Source organism: Pleurodeles waltl, chromosome 3_1 (assembly GCF_031143425.1).
Source record: "Pleurodeles waltl isolate 20211129_DDA chromosome 3_1, aPleWal1.hap1.20221129, whole genome shotgun sequence".
Taxonomy (NCBI): domain Eukaryota; kingdom Metazoa; phylum Chordata; class Amphibia; order Caudata; family Salamandridae; genus Pleurodeles; species Pleurodeles waltl.
In genome coordinates, this window is record NC_090440.1 from 1970820866 (window position 1) to 1970839192 (window position 18327).

Sequence of the window (18327 nt, forward strand, 5' to 3'; positions counted from 1 at the left end):
AGAAATCAAAAGGCATTTCCAGATTTTCTTTTCAGTACAGTGTACGCATAGTTCTCCAGTCTCACCACCTGAACTGGAGCCCCTCCGAGGGCAATTATAACTCGGCTATTCAACTACCACGATCAGGATCCATATTACCAGCAGCAAAGCAACAGGTACAATTAGAGTACGAAAACATCACCATCCAGATTTTCCAAACTTTACCTTACCTGTATAACACTAAAAATGCAGGTTTGTTAATGTCAAAAGGAGACTACGAAAAGAGGAAATTAAGTACATGATTGTGTTCCTGGCAAAGCCCCAAGTCATCTCAGGAGAGAGACATGAAACTTCATGTTACCAGAGGAAACTTAGGGTTGGACAGAAGGATGGCGAACAGTGGTTAGGAAGCCAAGTCCTACATGACAACATCAAAAGCTTAATATTGATTAAGATGCTAATGAACATACAATAGAGAAAGAAAGAAACAGCTGTACTCAGCAGCAATAGTCAGAACCTAGAGAAAGCATCAAGATTTAGGAGTCCGAAATGATGGCTCCTCAGATATTCAACCGAGAAAGAGAGGCGTGTGGAGGACGTGGAGAGGCGGTCTCAGAGAAAGAATATCTTCATTGTGGGCCTGGCAGAGGGCTTGTAGGAACCTTACTTGGAGACATGGATCAAAAGCTTTATGCTGGTAGGCAAACTATCCTACTTTACCTCCATCAATCGAGAACACAGTATCCTGGCATAAAGACACTTTCCTCCCCCCAGGATCAGCACCCCTCCCGCCAGTAGCTAGATGGTTACACTACTAGGGACCAAGATGAAATGCTGAAAGAGGATCGGTGGATATCTCTGCTGCAACTTGACAATGCACACATTGTGCTGTTTCTGGATCACCTCATCACAATGCATGGCTAGCATGCGTCCTTCACCATGGTCAAATGTAAACTAGTCGAACTTGGCCTCACCTACTCCCTACTATTCCCAGCTAGGCCAGGTGTTGTCCATGCCAATATGTCAAATTTCTTCAACGATCCAACTGCCGCTTGGGACTGGGCAAAACAGATTTGAGGCCTGGGTGGCCTCCTCCCCCAAAGCTTGCAAGTGGTGGTGATGGTGCAGGTGCAGACCATCTGTGCTGCACACTGGATGGAATGCTGTTGGCCCCACGGAGGCTCAAATGGACGATGATTGGTGGTTGACCCTGGAGGCAGCATAGACTTTCTGTGGCCCAGGATTGCTGCACACAGCTACATCTCGAGACTCCACTAGTGACACCAACTCTTCCATCTCTCCCACCTCTTTGCTAGGCTATCCAGCCTTTCCTGAAGTTGTTGAGCCTGGTGGTTTTGTACATAGATGTAGTAGACACATGGTACTTTGCGCAAGAGTCTGACGTCTCAGAAGGTGCAATCAGTTGGTGATTGGGAAGTCCTAGTGTTGGCACCTCAAATAAAGCAGAAACTACTTTGTAGAACACACACAATCTCACAATAGGGTGACTCTTTGTAGATATCCAACTGCACTTAATCCTCATGAGGGACGTTTCTCTTCACAGATAGGGAGCCCACCTGTCTCATTCCGCTGTTCGCGAGAAATGGACCATTGCCAAACAATTGCTACAAGCTTGCAAAAAACATCAGCAGGGCAAAACTGTCCTGGATCGTGCTGACAACCATGTACATCATTCATAAATAAGGATGGGCATATTTGTTGGTTCCTTCTCACATCTCACAACAAATATGGCAGTCAGTACAGAAACACAAAATTGAACTCCTTGCAGAACACCTTCCATGCACAGACAATAATTGTGCAGACCTGCTCAGCAGACACAGTTAAACATACGTGGACAATAAATTACAACATTCTCGAACCACGCTCAGATGTGGGGCACAACAGACATACACATGTTTGGCACTCTTTAAAACAAAAAATGTACATGCTTTGTGTCTTGGTTTAAAGACCATTTAGGGGAATGCTTAAGGCATAAACTGTTCAGGAGTATTTGTGTACGAGTTCCACTGATACCTGCAGTGATGCTCAAAATGGCTCTGGCATTAGTGACTATGATCTTAGTTGTTCCTGCTTGGGCCAGACTTGTAGGCTTTACTAGTATGGTTCTCATAATTGTGTGAAAAGTCCATGCAGCCACATCGCAAGCTCATCGTTTTCCCAGACTTGTCAACAATCACCAATACAGTCACTCCCATACTCACTTAGTCTATTGATTTGGTTCCTGAAATCATAGATTTTTGTTGCGTTAACATACCATCTGAGTGTATGGCTAAAGGAGACACGTTGCCCCACTACATGGGCATGCTTTGTAGCAAAGTAGAAATTGTTCATTTTTGTGACTGAACCTCTATTCCTACATGTACACTAAGTCACTCTCACAAAGATATCTTTATTCTCTTAAAGAAATGGACCTTCCAAACATTTCTGTTTGCAGACATTTGCTGGCTGTACTTCACTACCTTAAAAACAGACAATCAGCAACACTTTAGAACAGTGATTCTTAACCTTTTGATTTCTGTGGACCCCCACTTTATCATTACTGGAACCCGGGGACCACCACTGAATCATTATTGAAATCCGGGAACCCCTACTGAGTCATTACTGAAAGCTGGGGACCTAATGTGTTAATACTATTCAATTTTCTAAGCAGTCGCGGACCCCTTGAGGATACTTCACTGACCCCCAGGGATCTCTGGATCACGGATTGGGAACCACTGCTTTAGAAAATTCCTGTTATCAAACCCTTCATGGAAGGGTTAAGGAGAATGTGCCCATCAAGAGCACCTAATGTGCACAGTTGGGATACTAATGTTGGCTTTGCAAAATTAATGGGTTTACCATTTGATTTACTACACACTACAAGCCTCAACGTGAACTGTTGGGTTTCTAGTAGCAATTACGTCATATTCAGATTTAGGAAACTATAAGTGCTATTACATTTCATTCAAGTTGACAAGGAAAGTAATCTTACATACACAACCACGCTTTATCCCAAAGTTATCACCTTTTCTTCTTAATAAAACCATTAAAACTCTAACATACTTTCAAAACTCCTTCAAGCACTATACTCTATAGATATCAAACATGCACTTGTGTACTACAGTGACCGAACCAAATTCTTACACAAAACAAACCAGTTATTTATTTCTTTGTGTCTGCACAACTAGATAAAGGAGCATAGTCAGACATTCTGCTATGCATTCTGTTCGAGTGCAGACAGACAACCCATGGAAATTCCATAAGCTCATTCCCCATGCATAAAGGTGCCACCTTGGCTCTGCTAGGCAAAATAACACTTGTAGATAATTGTAAGGCTGTAACATGGTCTTCAGCTGACGCATTCACAAAACGTTATTTTGTGAACGCCCATAAAATGAAAGATGGCCAAGCGAGCTAAATTGTTCTAAAACCATTATTCACTACAAACACCTCTACCTTCTGTCTGCTTCAGCCGGAAGAGGGTGCAGCACTACTTTTAAGTCTGTGCAAATAATTTGATAAAGTTGATTTACTAAAACGTGTTGCTAAACATGATGTTCACTTTTGCACTAAAATGAAAATGCTGCCCTTGATTCCTGTTGCAGCTGTGTTTGTTTTCATGTCGTATTTGGACACTGCATGTAATCAAAATGTGCACGTGCTCTTCTTGATGAACCACGGAGAAAGCCTTTTCTACTTTCAAGACTCTTCCGACATATCATACTATAAACCTATAAACTGTGTGTTTGTCTATTGTTTGTGTAACTAGATTTTACTGCTAACTCCCATGACATTAGGTTAGAATGGTGGCATTTGTTGACTTATAATTCTGAAATGTGGTTTGTCAATCTATTGCTGCATTTGCTCACCGTATAACCACTGTGCGATTTTATTTTCATTGATTTCTTTTGTAGATTTCTTTATAAATGTTTTCAGGAGGTGAGCCAAACTGTGGACTTACCAACACTTGTTGGTTTGTCTCATGATGTGCACTTAAGAATATTCTTGTGAGGACTCATTTCTCTTGCTGCATTTGACTAAGCATTAAACTAATTCCCTATATTGATTTAATATGCATTTTGACTAGCTGTTATTTTTGCCTTCTGCATTGCACTTTGAAATAACAATAAAACAAACTCCATAGGGCTTATTTCCTTGAAAATGCTAGTTGTTTGTGATTGAGTAATACAGATTGTTCCACATGTATATAGAATGTCACACGGGACTTAGCATTTTCACATTTTTGCACTACATATGTCTAATGAACAGCCTGTCGGTCTAGTACTAAATATGTTGATTATTTCTGTTGTGTTTACTTCTCAGGAAAGCGTCAACATAGTGTTAATTTGGGGATGCTTAAGGTCGGGTTCTGTGATGGGGACTTTTAGGCTCCAGTCAGATTTAATCAGGGATCAGATATTCTCAGTTTTAGCAACTGAAAAGTTAATAACTGATGGCATAAGTCTTGAGAAAGCAGATTTGAAATATTTGTATTTCAAGGAGCAGATAAATCGTCAGTCACTATGATTTGTTAAATGCTGGCAAAATAAGTACACAATAGTAATTTTGTTTTACTATACTTTTCTGTTTATATTTTCGGAGTAGCTTTGCGTACAACGCTTTAGTTTCTTGGCTGTAGTTTCATAACCATGCTCTTTCAGCCATTCATACTTCTAATTTATAGGTGGCTTACTGTGTGTGAACCATGGGTCGAGATTTATCATTCATTTGAAGGTTTTTATTTGTAGGATAGTTTCAAAATGTTTATCAAGTTCATGTTTATCCCGGTGTCTTTCACCTAACGTTCAGCGATGGGGAAGAAGAAAGAAACTGCATTTTTATTATTTGCAGGTCAGAGGGACATCCAGTGTCTCTCTGTAACAGTATATTTCTTGACTTTAATACATTGGATTTTTGAGTTCTTAAGAGTGAACAGAATACTAATGTCATCCGACCGTGTTAATGGGTTATATTTGCTTCATTTACAGTTTATAGAGGAAGACCAAATGATAGCTTTGAGAAGATGCCCTGAATGATATGTGGGTTCCTTATTTCTCAGTGTAAGGTTTAAACCTTCTTGGGCTTTAAGAAAACCCATGGCAAGATATTCTGATTGTTCTCTCCAGTATTTGAAATCACTCAAACCAGGGGTGTGTTCAGCACTTAGAACAAAAATCCCAATGTCCTCAATTATTGCAGAAGACACTTAAGTATTTGTCTAAGATGAATGACGTTGAGGCGGGAATGTCAGCTGCCTGGTGTACAGTCACATTCCCCCTGCCCTGGGTGCCCAACTGGTAGTATCTGGTATCCTGGTTTCAGATTCTTGACCCTAACGTCACACTGATCTAGTGTGTGCACAGAAGTCTAGGCCTGTCTGTTGACGTTAGTGAGGTCCTTGACCTGTTTTGTTGCCTAGAGGAGCACACAAGCATGCCCTCATTTACTGACAGACTACTGTTTCTGAATGGGTTGAACATGTGACGTGGTGGTGTCAGAGTACTGTGTCTAGGGTAATTGTGACCCGCCCTTTTTACCTCCGTCACTGGTGTGGAGGCCCACTTGTTTAAAGTTCTGGCTGCTGATCACTCTTCCCGTAGCAGTGCTATTTGGTTGATTGTGGGGGTGAAGGTGGGACTGCAGTCTCTCTTGTTAAGGTGAAAGGCATCCCTATAATTGAGGCCAGACTTGCATCTCTTTCCTGATCACTGCTCACTGTGGTTCTTGATAGCCAAGTGCAGAAATCTCACACCTCTTGTGCCTCTGTTGTGGGTGCTCCAGGGTGAAGACTACCCTGCTTTGAGTAGCATCACTCTTCACAAAGGCTGTGTTTGGAAAGCAGCATGGAAAGTACACTTAAAAAGAGAACTACCTCAAACTATTGAAAGTTCAGAGAAAGAATCCCCATTCCCTGTCTACTTGGACTATATAAAAGTGGAAGCCTCTAACCCACTTGTTTTATTTATAGTTTCTCTTTGACCAAGGAAAGGAGTGCTCCTCAGAGTACTCGGGGGGGATTGCTATGGAACCAGAGCTGGTGTCTGACAGCCAGCTTCCTTGATGTGAGGTCACATCATCTGAAGTGCCTAGAAACCAACCTGCCCGGTGAGAGAGGGAAGGAGCCTGTCAACCCTACAGGAGGTGTAACTTTCTAGTGAGACTCAGAAGCAGTTTAATCCCTACTGGGCAGGAAAACTAAGCAGAGCTTGAGGAGCATGGATGAAGTCTCCATCAAAATGTTTCAAGACAGGAACTGCGACAAGAATTTGTGCCCAAGCGAACTGTGCCTCTGTATCATAGAACTGTGTTCGAGTTGTGACCTCTGACCACCGCTGCCCAATCCTCATATCTCACCCAAGCTCAGAAGCAGGTTCGTCAACAGAGGGAGTTGTGCGTCATCACTGGGGCCCTGCAAACCTGCGAGAACTAAAGTCAGTCACCTATGCTGCTAACTGCTGCGGCCATTGCCCGAACATGGGAAGAACTTCCAGCAGTTGTGTTTCCTGCCAGAAAAGTGAGCAAGACGGATACGTGCTTTACTTCCCCACCCTCTGCTTGAGGGGACTTGAACAACCACACTGTAGTGAGAACTATAACACAGGGACAGTCTGTGATAACTGAACACACAAACTATTAAAAGGGGTAATATGCACGAGAGCCGTGATACAGGCTCTAGAGCGCTTGAACCCAGAAGGGGAACCGGGGCTCCTGCCTAATTAGAGGGGCACCAAGTTAAGAGTGACTGGGCCCCAAGGCATTGTCATGAAAAACTGGTATTAGCATACTAGAGGCAATTATTGACATTTGGGGAACCCATAGAAAAATGCTGGTACTGGCACATTGGAAGTAATTTTTGTCATAAGGGAGGACTGCCTTGGCATATGAAAAAGCACAATCATAATAAAATGCTGACTCTGGCATACTAGAAGTCAAATTTTACATAATGATCATCAATGGCATATAGATGTCATTAATGGCAAATACATTGTTGCTTCTGCTTCTTTTTCTCTTGCCCATATATATTCAGTTACAAATGTTAAACATAAAGCCTACATGTGACATATTTACTTTCATCTGCCTCTTTTACTGAAGGCTCAGGAAGAAATGGCATGGAAGATAGCGAAGATGATCATCAATGAAGTAATGCAGCAGGCACACCTGGACCAGTCGTTTGAAAAATCAACCAAGGTAAGACCTACATGGATGCAATGATTTGCAAAGGACTGCCTAGCTGCTGTCTTTTTTTAGAACTCTCTTCCTTATACCAGTATGTGATGTACATTTCAGACTTTACATAGGAGAAAAATACAATCCAACATGTTAACCTAGCAACATGTTAAATATGTTGTTCTAAGGAATTATTACATGCCAATGGACATTCACTTTTGCCCAACCTTCTTGTGGGCTAATCTCCCAGAAGCCCCCAAGGCATTTCCGTTCTGTCACCAGGTTACAGGTGGTAGTAGTAGTAAGTAAAGTTTATTTAGACCAATGTGTATTAAACAACAAAATGTTATTACACACTAATAACATTTGAGTCACATTAGCATTGAGCCATTACCCAGCCATGGCCAATAAATACTTAAATTGCATGTAGATAAATGTTAATCTTCCCCTTGGTGTCTTCTATCAGCGTCCTTAAAAATTCCAAAGTAAAACCGTTTAAGAAAAATAATAACAATTAAAATCAGTGAGTTAACCAGCACTGTCTATGCTAAGAATAACAATAAACAAATACCAGCCACATGGGTTGCATCCAGAAATTGCATATCATATAAAATCCTATAACTTCCAACCAAGTCTTCACACCTCGTTTGATTAGAATTGTTTTTATGAACTAAGCCTTATTGTAATAAAAATTCAGCAAACCGTTAAAACATGCACACTAGAGCATTGCAATTTTTTACTCTCATCCACAATTATTGTCTTCATTCATCAGGGCTTTTTTATCAACTTGGAATGCATAAACTGGGTTTAATCCTACTCAAAATTTAAGTAGCACTCTTCTCAGAAAAGATTGGCATACTCTGTGCGATACAGCCAAGACTTTCTTTAAAACAGTGGTGTGCTCTTTAGTTGAGATATCGCAAATCTCTAACTCTTTATTCCATTGCACTCCTTTCTTTTAATTCCTTTTTTGTTAGAGGCAAGGAGGCATCACTTTTAAAGTTATCTGTTTCAACAGTATGTCAAATTCTAGAGATGGCCTCTTACAACTTTTGTCCAGCATAAATCACTCTGGCAGACTTCCATCATACAGAACATTGGAACTTTAATTTTCAAGCCTGTTGGCTGTTTATGCCAGAAGCGCAAGTTTAAGTTTGCTGCAATACTGTTCCAAGAGTTCAACTTAGCTTCAACTCGGATTGCTTAAACCATGGTAAATAGAGGGAGGCCTAATGTGTTTTTACGGCATTTACCTTCTATTGTTTTGAAGTCATGCATAATGCCAAGGCCTAGGATCTCTGCACCATATGGCAATTGTGAGGCACCATAACCTTATATGTAGTATACACTGGTTCTATGGAGGGATCACTAAAGTCCCTTCGATTTTTTTTTAAACCCACTCAGTTGTTAGAGCCCGTGTTTTTAGGGTGTCCAGGTGTATTTTCCATTGTAATGTTTTAATGAATAGCATACTGAGCTATTTATCTGAAAATGTTTCTTCTACAACATTTCACCTATGGACCATATAAAGGGCTTGCTTGTTTTCCCCTATGGCCAATATATTAGTTTTCTCTATATTTTTAAATTGTGTGCTTTACAGTAGTTATTAAATGCATGTAAGTTTCTTTGATGCACCATTTCAGTCACATATAAAATAACAAGGTAATCAGTTTATAATAGACAGGGGTCTTTAGAAGAAATTAGTGCATATTCTGAAGGATCCTAGGCAAATTGGCGAGATGTAGTGCAATCAGGGTAGGGCAAGGACACATCCCTGCCGTACACCATTTTTAATTGAGCATTTATGCGAAAGAGCTAAACAAATTCTGCCTCAACCTTGTCCCAGTTCCCTTGATGTAAGTCTTTTAGCACAGTTTAATTTTTCCCATAAGATTCCTCTATCAGGTCAAAGGCTGATCGAAAACTGACAAAGCTACAAAATAAGTTCCCTCGAGTTTCCATTGCCTTTGTCCCATCGCTCAGTGACTAAAGCAATGATGGATTGTTAAATGCACCTCTTTGAAACCACTTTGCTCAACTGCTATTAACTCATTGGTATCACTCAAACCCTTCAGATATTGAAGAATCAGTTGTGCAATTAATTTATACCCCCCACGTCTATTAGACTTATTGGGCAATCATTTTTCTTCAGAATAGGTTTAATTATCGCACCATTTCAAACTTACAGGAAAGTGTCCTGAGTTCAGGAAAGCATTAAAATCTAAATGGACAGAACTGACCCACCAATCGATATTTGTCTTGTTTGTTTCAGGAAAGCTAATATCTGTATTATTGCATTTTTTGTCAGATAGGATTGCAGTTCCTCATCCGCTATAAATCACTCATGCAGAGGAAAAACATTTTTGCTCATATAAATCACTGACAAGAATGTAACCCGAACTTCTTCTGGAAGCACGGACCCGGGCCACTGCTGTCCTTATTTGACCCTTTCTGGACCAGTTTCAAAAATTATTTTGTGTCTTTTGAAGGCAGCGCCTTTATTATTTCGTCCCAATTTGGTTTATAATACAAAGAGCTGATTCTCACAATTAAAGCAGTATATTCTGCCTTTGCTTCTCTGCGTTTCTCTTGCCTTTTACCCTTAGATATTAGTTTCTTATTTTAGCGTAAATTTGTCAGTTTTCTTTTTAACTCTTGGCACTGGAAATTAAACCAAGTAGAAAATTGAATAGGTATTTGATGTATTATGGACATTTTTATTAAGAGAAACCATCAAGCAATCAATCATTTTCTTTGTTATCAGCGCATACCAATCGCTTATCTTTCTTTGATCCTTACAGTCCAGATTCTCAGAGAACTGTATCTGAGCTAGCAGGGCAAGCTGCATCTCAATTATGCATATTGTCAAGCGCTTAGAGAAAGCACTGGTTCCCGTGCCCACGTCGCCATTTTAAATCTCTTAGTTAAAGGCCAATTATCACTATGTCTTACCTTTATTAGCTGGAATTTTTTGCACAAGTCAGAGTACCATAGGTTTATAAATACATAGTAAATGGGCCCTTTCTGATCACATATTAGGAAAGTTTGTCTAGCTAGAATATCTCCTTCAAAACCGCCATTAAGAAAACTAAATCCACCAGTAGCTAAGCACAGCTGCATCTCACATGCAGTTCTCTGCAAAACACATTGGGGAAAATGCTGGAAGTATATTAGATGCCACAAGTGTATTTGTCTGATCTCTGTCCGCCTTAGATACATTTAGGCACATGTTGAAGTCTCCCATAATTAACCAAGTGTTTATGAAGAGCACATAAGTTGAATACATCCTGCCTGAACTATGACACCTGCTCCTTGCTAGACTGATTGCCATCAATATCAAAATATACATTGATCACAATTATTGATTCAATTTGTGCAGTGTTTTTATACATATTTATAGCACAGACCTGAGCCCATTCACACTTGGTTTCTACTTGAGTTATTCCTTTTGCAATTTTAGTTAAGACTAGTGTTAATAACCCTCCATTAGGTCACTCAGCTCTCTTGTGATTATTACATGTCCAACCAGCACTTTATATAAGCTTTTTGTGTCAGACAGACTCTTTAACCCATGAACATTCCAGGAGAGGACACCAAGGTTATCTGACGAACACTTTTCCCAATCAGTATTGCTTAGCTTTGAATAATCCTCTTCCTGATAAGTGCTTAAATAGGATAATCTATTGCCCTCCCTTAATTCGCAGTCCAACCAACATACTACTTTGGGGGAAAGTTACTTTAAAATTTCCAGCAGCCCACAGTCCTCCTGTGAACCTACTGCGGGCCATCCACCAGGGACAGATTTATATGGTTAACACTCAGCCTTGCACGATTAGTTAAGTATTCCTTATCCACACTTTTAACCATTTCCTTCTGATGTAATATCCACAGGCCTTGCTGGTTTAATGCCATCTATGAATCTAAAAGATTGTTTACTAACCTCGAGTATAATGCTACTTTTGAAACCTCCTTTCTCATTTTACTATTGATCAAAGATAGCTGTGTTAGATTGTTTGTGGCAGTTGCACTCAAGAATGTACAATTTTTTAAAGCTTTGATCGGGTAAGATCTATTTAATGGGCTCCATTTTTTGTTTTTACCTTTTCTTACAATGTCAAAATACAGAAGGGGACCATTGTCATTTATTTTACATTTTGGCTTTCTACTCTCCCCTTCTATAGGAGGTGAATCATTCAAGCTAAATCTCTCAGATGCTTCCTGATCTCAGGGACATGTGCCCTTATGCAGTCATTTTCCCTGAATCCTTTCTTGCATATGCTTTCCTGTTTAGGGTGTTTGAGGCTGTTTTGGGGGTTACTTTGCTGCCTTACTTTTGGAAAGTTATTTCTTAGATGCTACTACGCTTCCATCCTTCCCAGAGGTTCCTTACTGTCTCTTTCCTTTTTTCCCTTTTACCCCAACCTCCCTTGTTCCTACAGGCCAACAGCAGTCTACCATGTTTGGTGACCTTGTGGTATCTAACCACAATAGAAAGACTGCCTCCAATAAGGAAAAGATTATCCCTTATCTTGATAAGCATTGTTATTCTTGGAATGTAAATGAAGGTTTGCTTTACTATTTTCCCTTTAATTTAAATTCCCTCCCACCATTTCAGTTGTAACCACTGGTCCAACTAAAGAAGGCATACATAAGTTTATTGAGCTCAGTTCATAGGCTATGAACTTTAAGAGCCCGGACCTTTTATGCCATCATTATTCAATATGATAGATTCAAGAATAGCATGAGGAGTATTTTGCATTAAAAATTTGTATTTCTAATATGGGGGATAAGGATTCTGAAGATGTCTTTGTAGTATGTAGAAAGTGTTGGCTTTCTTAATCCGACAACTTGGTGCCTTCCACTGACTCCACTCTGTCAGAATGCTGTGCCTGCTTTCCCTTTGATAATCATTCACATATAGAGACTTCTAGCCACAGATTCTTAACCTTAGAATATTCTCCAGGCGGAAGTGATGTGTGTGTGGTGACTATGTAGGCACCATCCCAACACACTGATATCAGTTATTTTTGTACCAGCCAGTGCAGATCAAGAGAGAGCCACCCAGTCATTTTTTGGCCAAATTTTTTCTCAACTTCTTGTCGAAGTTTTTGGAAATTTTCATTTCCTGGTATGCTAGGGATGTCCACTAAAAAGCCAAGAGGCTTTAAACCATGTAGTACCTGTTTCAAGAATATGTCTGTGACAGATACTCATTTGGTTTGCCTATGGTGTTTGGAGCGTGACCACAATATCAAGACCTGTGAGGACTGCGCTGCCATAAATCTCAAGGCTATGAGGGAATGGTCCCTCAAGCCCCTCGCCTCCTAACATTGGATAACACTGCGATGCTCTTGTGGAAGGTCCCAGGACTACTCCCAGAGCTGTTCCAGGATGTTGTTGTCACAGGTAATACCCAGAAGTGAAAGAAGTCAAAGCAGTCTTCGACTTCCCAGTGCTGGTCCAAGTCATTGAACGAGGTGTAGGAACGTCTGCCCTCCAGGCCTCATGCCTCTGTGGAGCATTCCAGGGACTGCTCTGTGCCTCCGAGAGCTTTCCTGATCCAGAGCAAACTCTGCCCAACTTATTGAGCATTGTGAGGTCATGTACCTCATATTTGGGCAGCCCAGCCCCTCTGGAGCCCCTTCGGGGCCCCATGGGTTTGTAAGAGGCATCTACTGGAACTTCACCAACAGGTCCGCCCTCGGCACCAGTCGGACCACTTGGATCTGGTGCTGGCAATAGAACACCACTGCCTTTCTCAACACCCACTTCAATGCCGTCGCTCCTGGCATCGCCAATTCCCCACCACTGTGCAGGCCCTGTCGTCATTCCTGACTCCGACACGGAGCCAGATGGATGTCGTCTGACTCCCAGCGATACCATGCGCTCCGACCTGGAGCCAGTGCTTTTTTTCTTTGGCAGGCCTGAAGAGGGTGATGATTGGGAAGGGTCTAAGGACCGTTATGGTTACCACCATTCCCTTGATGAAAAAGAAAACAACTGGTACAAGGAAGCGACTGATGCCAATGGTTTGGACACCTCACCAAACACTAGCCTTGTCTTTCCCCCTACCAAGGAGGGTGCCTCGTTTACATTGGTGGTGCGGAGGGCAGCTGAGGTCTTGGACCTTCAGGTGCCCCCAGTGGTAATCAAAACAAACGTCTTGACAGAGATGCTTCACCTGGGAGTCGCCCCCTTTGCAACCCCTACTCCTCCGAACCCCTGGTCTGAGCCTCCACTTCCAGGATCAAGCCCGGCATGTTCCCTGGCACGGAATCCAAAAAGCTGGATACCTTTGGTAAGAGAATGTTCTCTTCCGCCAGCCTAGCCCTATAGCCAGTGAACACCACGTGCCTTTTGGCCCGATACACCCATACTTTGTGGGTTTCAGTTGTGCAAGTGCTGCCTATTGCCTCAAAGGAGGCACGAGCCATACTCTGCCAAGCCATTGGTTACGGGTGAGATGCAGCAGAATTCCCCATCAGATGTGGACTAGACTTGATTGACTCGCTGGGCAGAGTGATTTTTTTCATCAGTGGCACTTAGACAATATGCCTAGCTGAACAAAAGAAATATGTGATGCTCCCACCTAAGGTAAAAAAAACAGGGAATACAGTGAATTTAGGATATGAGGAGGAGGCAGGTATGGGAAATTGGATATACACATCAGTTTATGGTGCTCGAAAACACAACCCACTGTCCTTATTGGCCTACTGCTCCCCAGCAGCTTTATACTCCTCCTCTCACAGACACATATATCTTTATGATGGAGAGTGTGAGGGATGTGAGGATTTGATCGACACCCTCTAGGGCAACACCGTTGCCGCTTTACACAGATAGGAACAGAAACCATTTTAAGACAGGATTTCTGAGACTGTTACACAAACATCCACCTGACACAGTGCCTCAAGAGGACAAACTCTTTGTCTCGCCTTAAGCATGCCAAGGTGATGCCAAGCCTTCAGAATATCGACCTTTACCACTTGACCATTTCTGGTGAACAAATAAACTAAATTCACCATAAAAAGCTCATTACCACTTATCTTCCTGGTCCCAGTTGTTACATTGTGATGATGAGTAGTGTCAGGGAAGTAGATATTTGTGGTAGCCCTTTAAGTTCATCAAGACCTTCCTCCTATCTCAGAGGAGATGAATATCTAGTTCTTTACGAGAAGTCCACTTTAGTGTGTTTCCCTGCGGCAGATTCTGTAATGTATATTGTGGGTTCTCTTGCTCAGATGACATTCTTTATTTTACGCAATTGCATTCTTTGGGTTGTGCTGTTGCAAGGTTCTGCTTCAGCCGTCAGTTTGTTTGCATGCAGAAAACTATTTATGTACAGAATTGTTTTGTTAATTTTGAGTTTTTGTAAGTAAAAAAAAATGAGTGAAGAGAAATCAACCAAATTAAAGCCTCTTTTTTTGGTTTGCCGATATGTAAAACACGAAGTTATGTGCCCCCAGCTGTAATCGGGTCTTAATTTAAAAACTTTTGAAAGACTGCTTGATCTTCTGAAGCATTTTTGTTTGATGTTTATAATTGAAAAGATTTGAAACCCTATGTATATACTGTGGGCTCGTACAATTATTTCACCCAGTCTGATTGTTACCCTCATCATATTCTTCGGAACAAAATGGTTCTCCTTTCGTGAATTTTATCATTCCATTTTCTATTTGGACCTCTTTGTCAACTCTGCAGCAAGGACGAGGCTTCTTGGTCATGCACAGGAGTCCTCCTCTCCGAGGAAATAGAGCGACCATGTCCTGAGAGTGCACGAGGGTGTGATAGCACCTCCAGAACCTGCAGAAATATCGTGTTTGTGGCTCTGATACCACAAGATGAATGCAGCACAGCCAGTAGGTCTAGCTCCGCAGCCTCAGCTAAACACCTCTTATTGAATCTGGACAGCCAGTCCTTCATAGGTGGACTGAAGCGTGGTTGCGCCTGTCCAAACCGGGGCAGACCACCTCCAGTACCTAAGCTGGGTGCTTCTCCCGGGTCCATCACCATTGCGCTCTGCAGGTTCCACCTTTCTGAAGAGGAGTGTGAACTGTCGAGCAACGTTTTTAATCCACATTACCCTTCTTTAATCGAAAATGGATTGGCTGGGAAACCGAGACAGCTGCACTGTCAAAGTTATTTTAATATATTTAAGGCACTGCTTTCAGTTGAGTATGGTTATGTTGTTTAGCACGTGTGTGGACTTGGCATTAGTGTTTATTAGCACCTGCCTTGATATTCTTAGTTTTAGAATTACATCAACTGTTTTTGAACTGTACAATCATACGGTTAAATGGCTGCAGTGGTCATTTGCAATAAACGAATAATGAAAGTGTTTTTGTTGTTTCTCCACAGCTATGACTTTACAACTGCAGAGAAAGTATGTCTGCTTTTTCAAGTTTTAAAGTGAACATTTCCACTGCTGGTGGATTCCCCCTCTCCTACAGCCGAAGGAAACAAAGCACTGTATTCTGGCTGCTCGTGGTCGACCCCCTTCGCGTGTAAGGAAGGAAGCTTCAAGAGAAGGGGAGCCATGTTAGGAAAATGAACGAGGTCCAGCCCACAAGGAGGCAGCTGATAGAGACATCGCCCGGGGCCTTCGAAAATTTTCAGTAGCTCAGTAAATTTCCGTCGCAGGAAAGAGAAACACAAAATGTGGAGCTGGGCGGGGAGGGCACCGGGTAACGTAATATCTGCTTTTATATGCAAGGCCTGGGTATTTCTCTTAATTTAATGGCATTGTTAACGTTCTAAGGGGTGCAGGTGGGGACTGGGGGCAACCCTCGGCAGCCTTTCCTCTGAGATGGCTGGATCTGCAAGGGGAAGGGGCACACCTGGCAGCCCATGGAATAGTCCAGCTGGAACCACTTCTCCCATACTTGAAGGAGGCGAGTGTCACCTACATTACGAAACGGACGTTTTAAACGTGCCTGGTGGAGGCGTGCCTCCATAGGGAAGTGCTGCCTCAGTTGTCTCATTGCACCTATGTACCAGGTTCTCTTGTTTTTCGTGTTTTCTGGGGAGACTACTTGAATAACACAAAATGTTTAGTATATTACACATTTCTGGAATCTTCGCAATGTTTTAGAAATGAAAAATGCAATCTGCTACAAGCTGGGGGATAGAACATTTCCTTGATAAAATATTGTGTTGTCGAAATCTAGTGAATACCCCATGAGGATTTATAGTACAAAAGCATGCATAAAAATGAATAGGTCATGCGAGGGCTTCATGAACTGAGCAAGGCTTACATGATTAAATATATATACATACATATGTATATATATATATGTATATATATATTTAATGTGCAACTAAAGGTCAGCCATGTTGAGTCACATGTTGAAGATCGGAGTACATCTGGGGCAGTAGGTAAGAATACAACGCTGTGTAAATCAGGTACGTATTCTCCTATGAAACATAGCTTTGAAGCTTTAAGACGAAGGCGCACCACTGGCAGAATGCCTAAATATTCTTTCAAGCATTGATGACCAATAACTTGCAGTGACAGGAAGGACTTTGAGGTAACTTCCACATGCTTTTTGAAGCCTAATGTTTAGACAAGCTAAAGGAAATAGTTTCTTATTTTTAGCTAAGCCCCAGGTAAAGTTTCAGCTATTCATGAAGAAAATAGGTTTGCTCATCCAGAGTGGACATTAGCTGTCAATCTCTGAATCCTTTTGAAGGAAGGTCAGGGGAATTCTTCACGTAGCACTTGCTCCTCTACTCTTTTAACCAGCTGCAGTACAAAAGTCCACATTTTTCAACTTACGACCAAAAAGGTGGGTTTAGTTATCCCGTATATAACAGAGATAAGTTTTAATTGGACAGGCAGAGTTAGAAAGCACTGGAAAGCATTCCAGACGATGTCGACTTACAAGTGAAGCACACAACGTCGACACAGGCTATTCTGTAAAATATGTCTTGCTCAAGACAGATGGTCAGTCTCTTATAAAACTAAATAATTTTGCAAATGCATGAGAGCATGTGTTTTCACATTCAGTAAAACCAGACACTCCAATCACCCATACCTAATTTTCCGTGCTTAAGTGTCATCTCAGTTTTTGACTAATCTTCCTTTGGCAAGTTATTTACTAGCTTACTGCTAAAAAAGACTTTATTGGGGAAGTCCACGTCTCATTTAGAGGTCTGAGCACAATGACTATAGTTTTTTTTTTTTTTTGCTTTATCTACCTCTTCTCTGTCTGAACCTCCCCCTGTTCCTACAGACTGACCTACTCATCACCTACGATTCCACCAGATGTTACATACAATTATTTTCTTTATTATAACCATTGCTTATTTTAGGGAGTTCTGGGATGCGTGATGACGCCCACCCATCATTCTCAGTGCCCGATCCAACAGAGTTGGCCGAATATTTCTTTTTAAAGACTCAGTGCTGCAGCACTTCTACCATCTGGTTTGCAGAGCACAATACCATGACCAATCCAAGAGTCGTGTAAGACTTGTGGCATCACTCCGTTAACATGGTTGTAGTTTTAACAGGTAGTAATAAGAGACTCTTCGGAAATACCGTGGAGGATACACTGTTGTTTTTTTTCTTTTTTATTCCTGATTGCTCCAGATTATTTTTTATAGAGCGTTGTTAACAAGAAAAAAATCCATTTCATATGATAGCGTGAAACATCTCCAGCATTCAAACATGTTTTCACTTCATAGATGACGTTATTCTGTTGCAATATTTGATTGTATATAAGTCTTTGTGTATTGTTCAATTAGAGAAGCAAAGCAGGCCGTGTACAGGATTTTGGTACTATGTACCACATCTGTTTTTTTGTTTTTTTTTTGTTTCTCATACCCAAGTATTCATGTAACTAAATCAGAATATATTTAATTGTGTTTGATTAAAATAGATAAACTATGGAAAATTTTCAGTTTGCGTTCAGTCTTATTTCTTTTCATTGGGTGGCTGATTTGTGTCGGCTTTCTTACTGCAAGGCTGAATTTTCTGTTGCATATGTTGAGTTTAATTGAATCAACTCCTCAGTGTGCTAGTAAAATACTTAACTGATCAGTCTTCAAAACTGCAGTTAACAAATCTATGCGGACCACTACTGTGGAAGAAAGAATCGTTTAAATGCTTTATTTTCCCATAAGACTAATTTCTTGAATCCAGTATTCTTTCTTAGTATACTGGCAATGTTCCATTGTACTACATTT

The 18327-nt window shown here is 41.2% G+C and overlaps 1 protein-coding gene across 1 annotated transcript in view; it reads left to right on the top strand.

Annotated features, from left to right (window-relative positions):
• The window catches only part of AKAP10 (A-kinase anchoring protein 10), a 384577-nt gene extending 366536 nt beyond the window's left edge, over positions 1–18041 (top strand). Inside the window, exons 14-15 of the mRNA XM_069226353.1 lie at positions 7072–7167; positions 15502–18041. Of these exons, the coding sequence (XP_069082454.1) occupies positions 7072–7167; positions 15502–15507 (102 nt within the window). The 3' untranslated portion in view covers positions 15508–18041. The remainder of the gene's footprint in view (positions 1–7071; positions 7168–15501) is intronic.
• Positions 18042–18327: the final 286 nt, after the last annotated feature.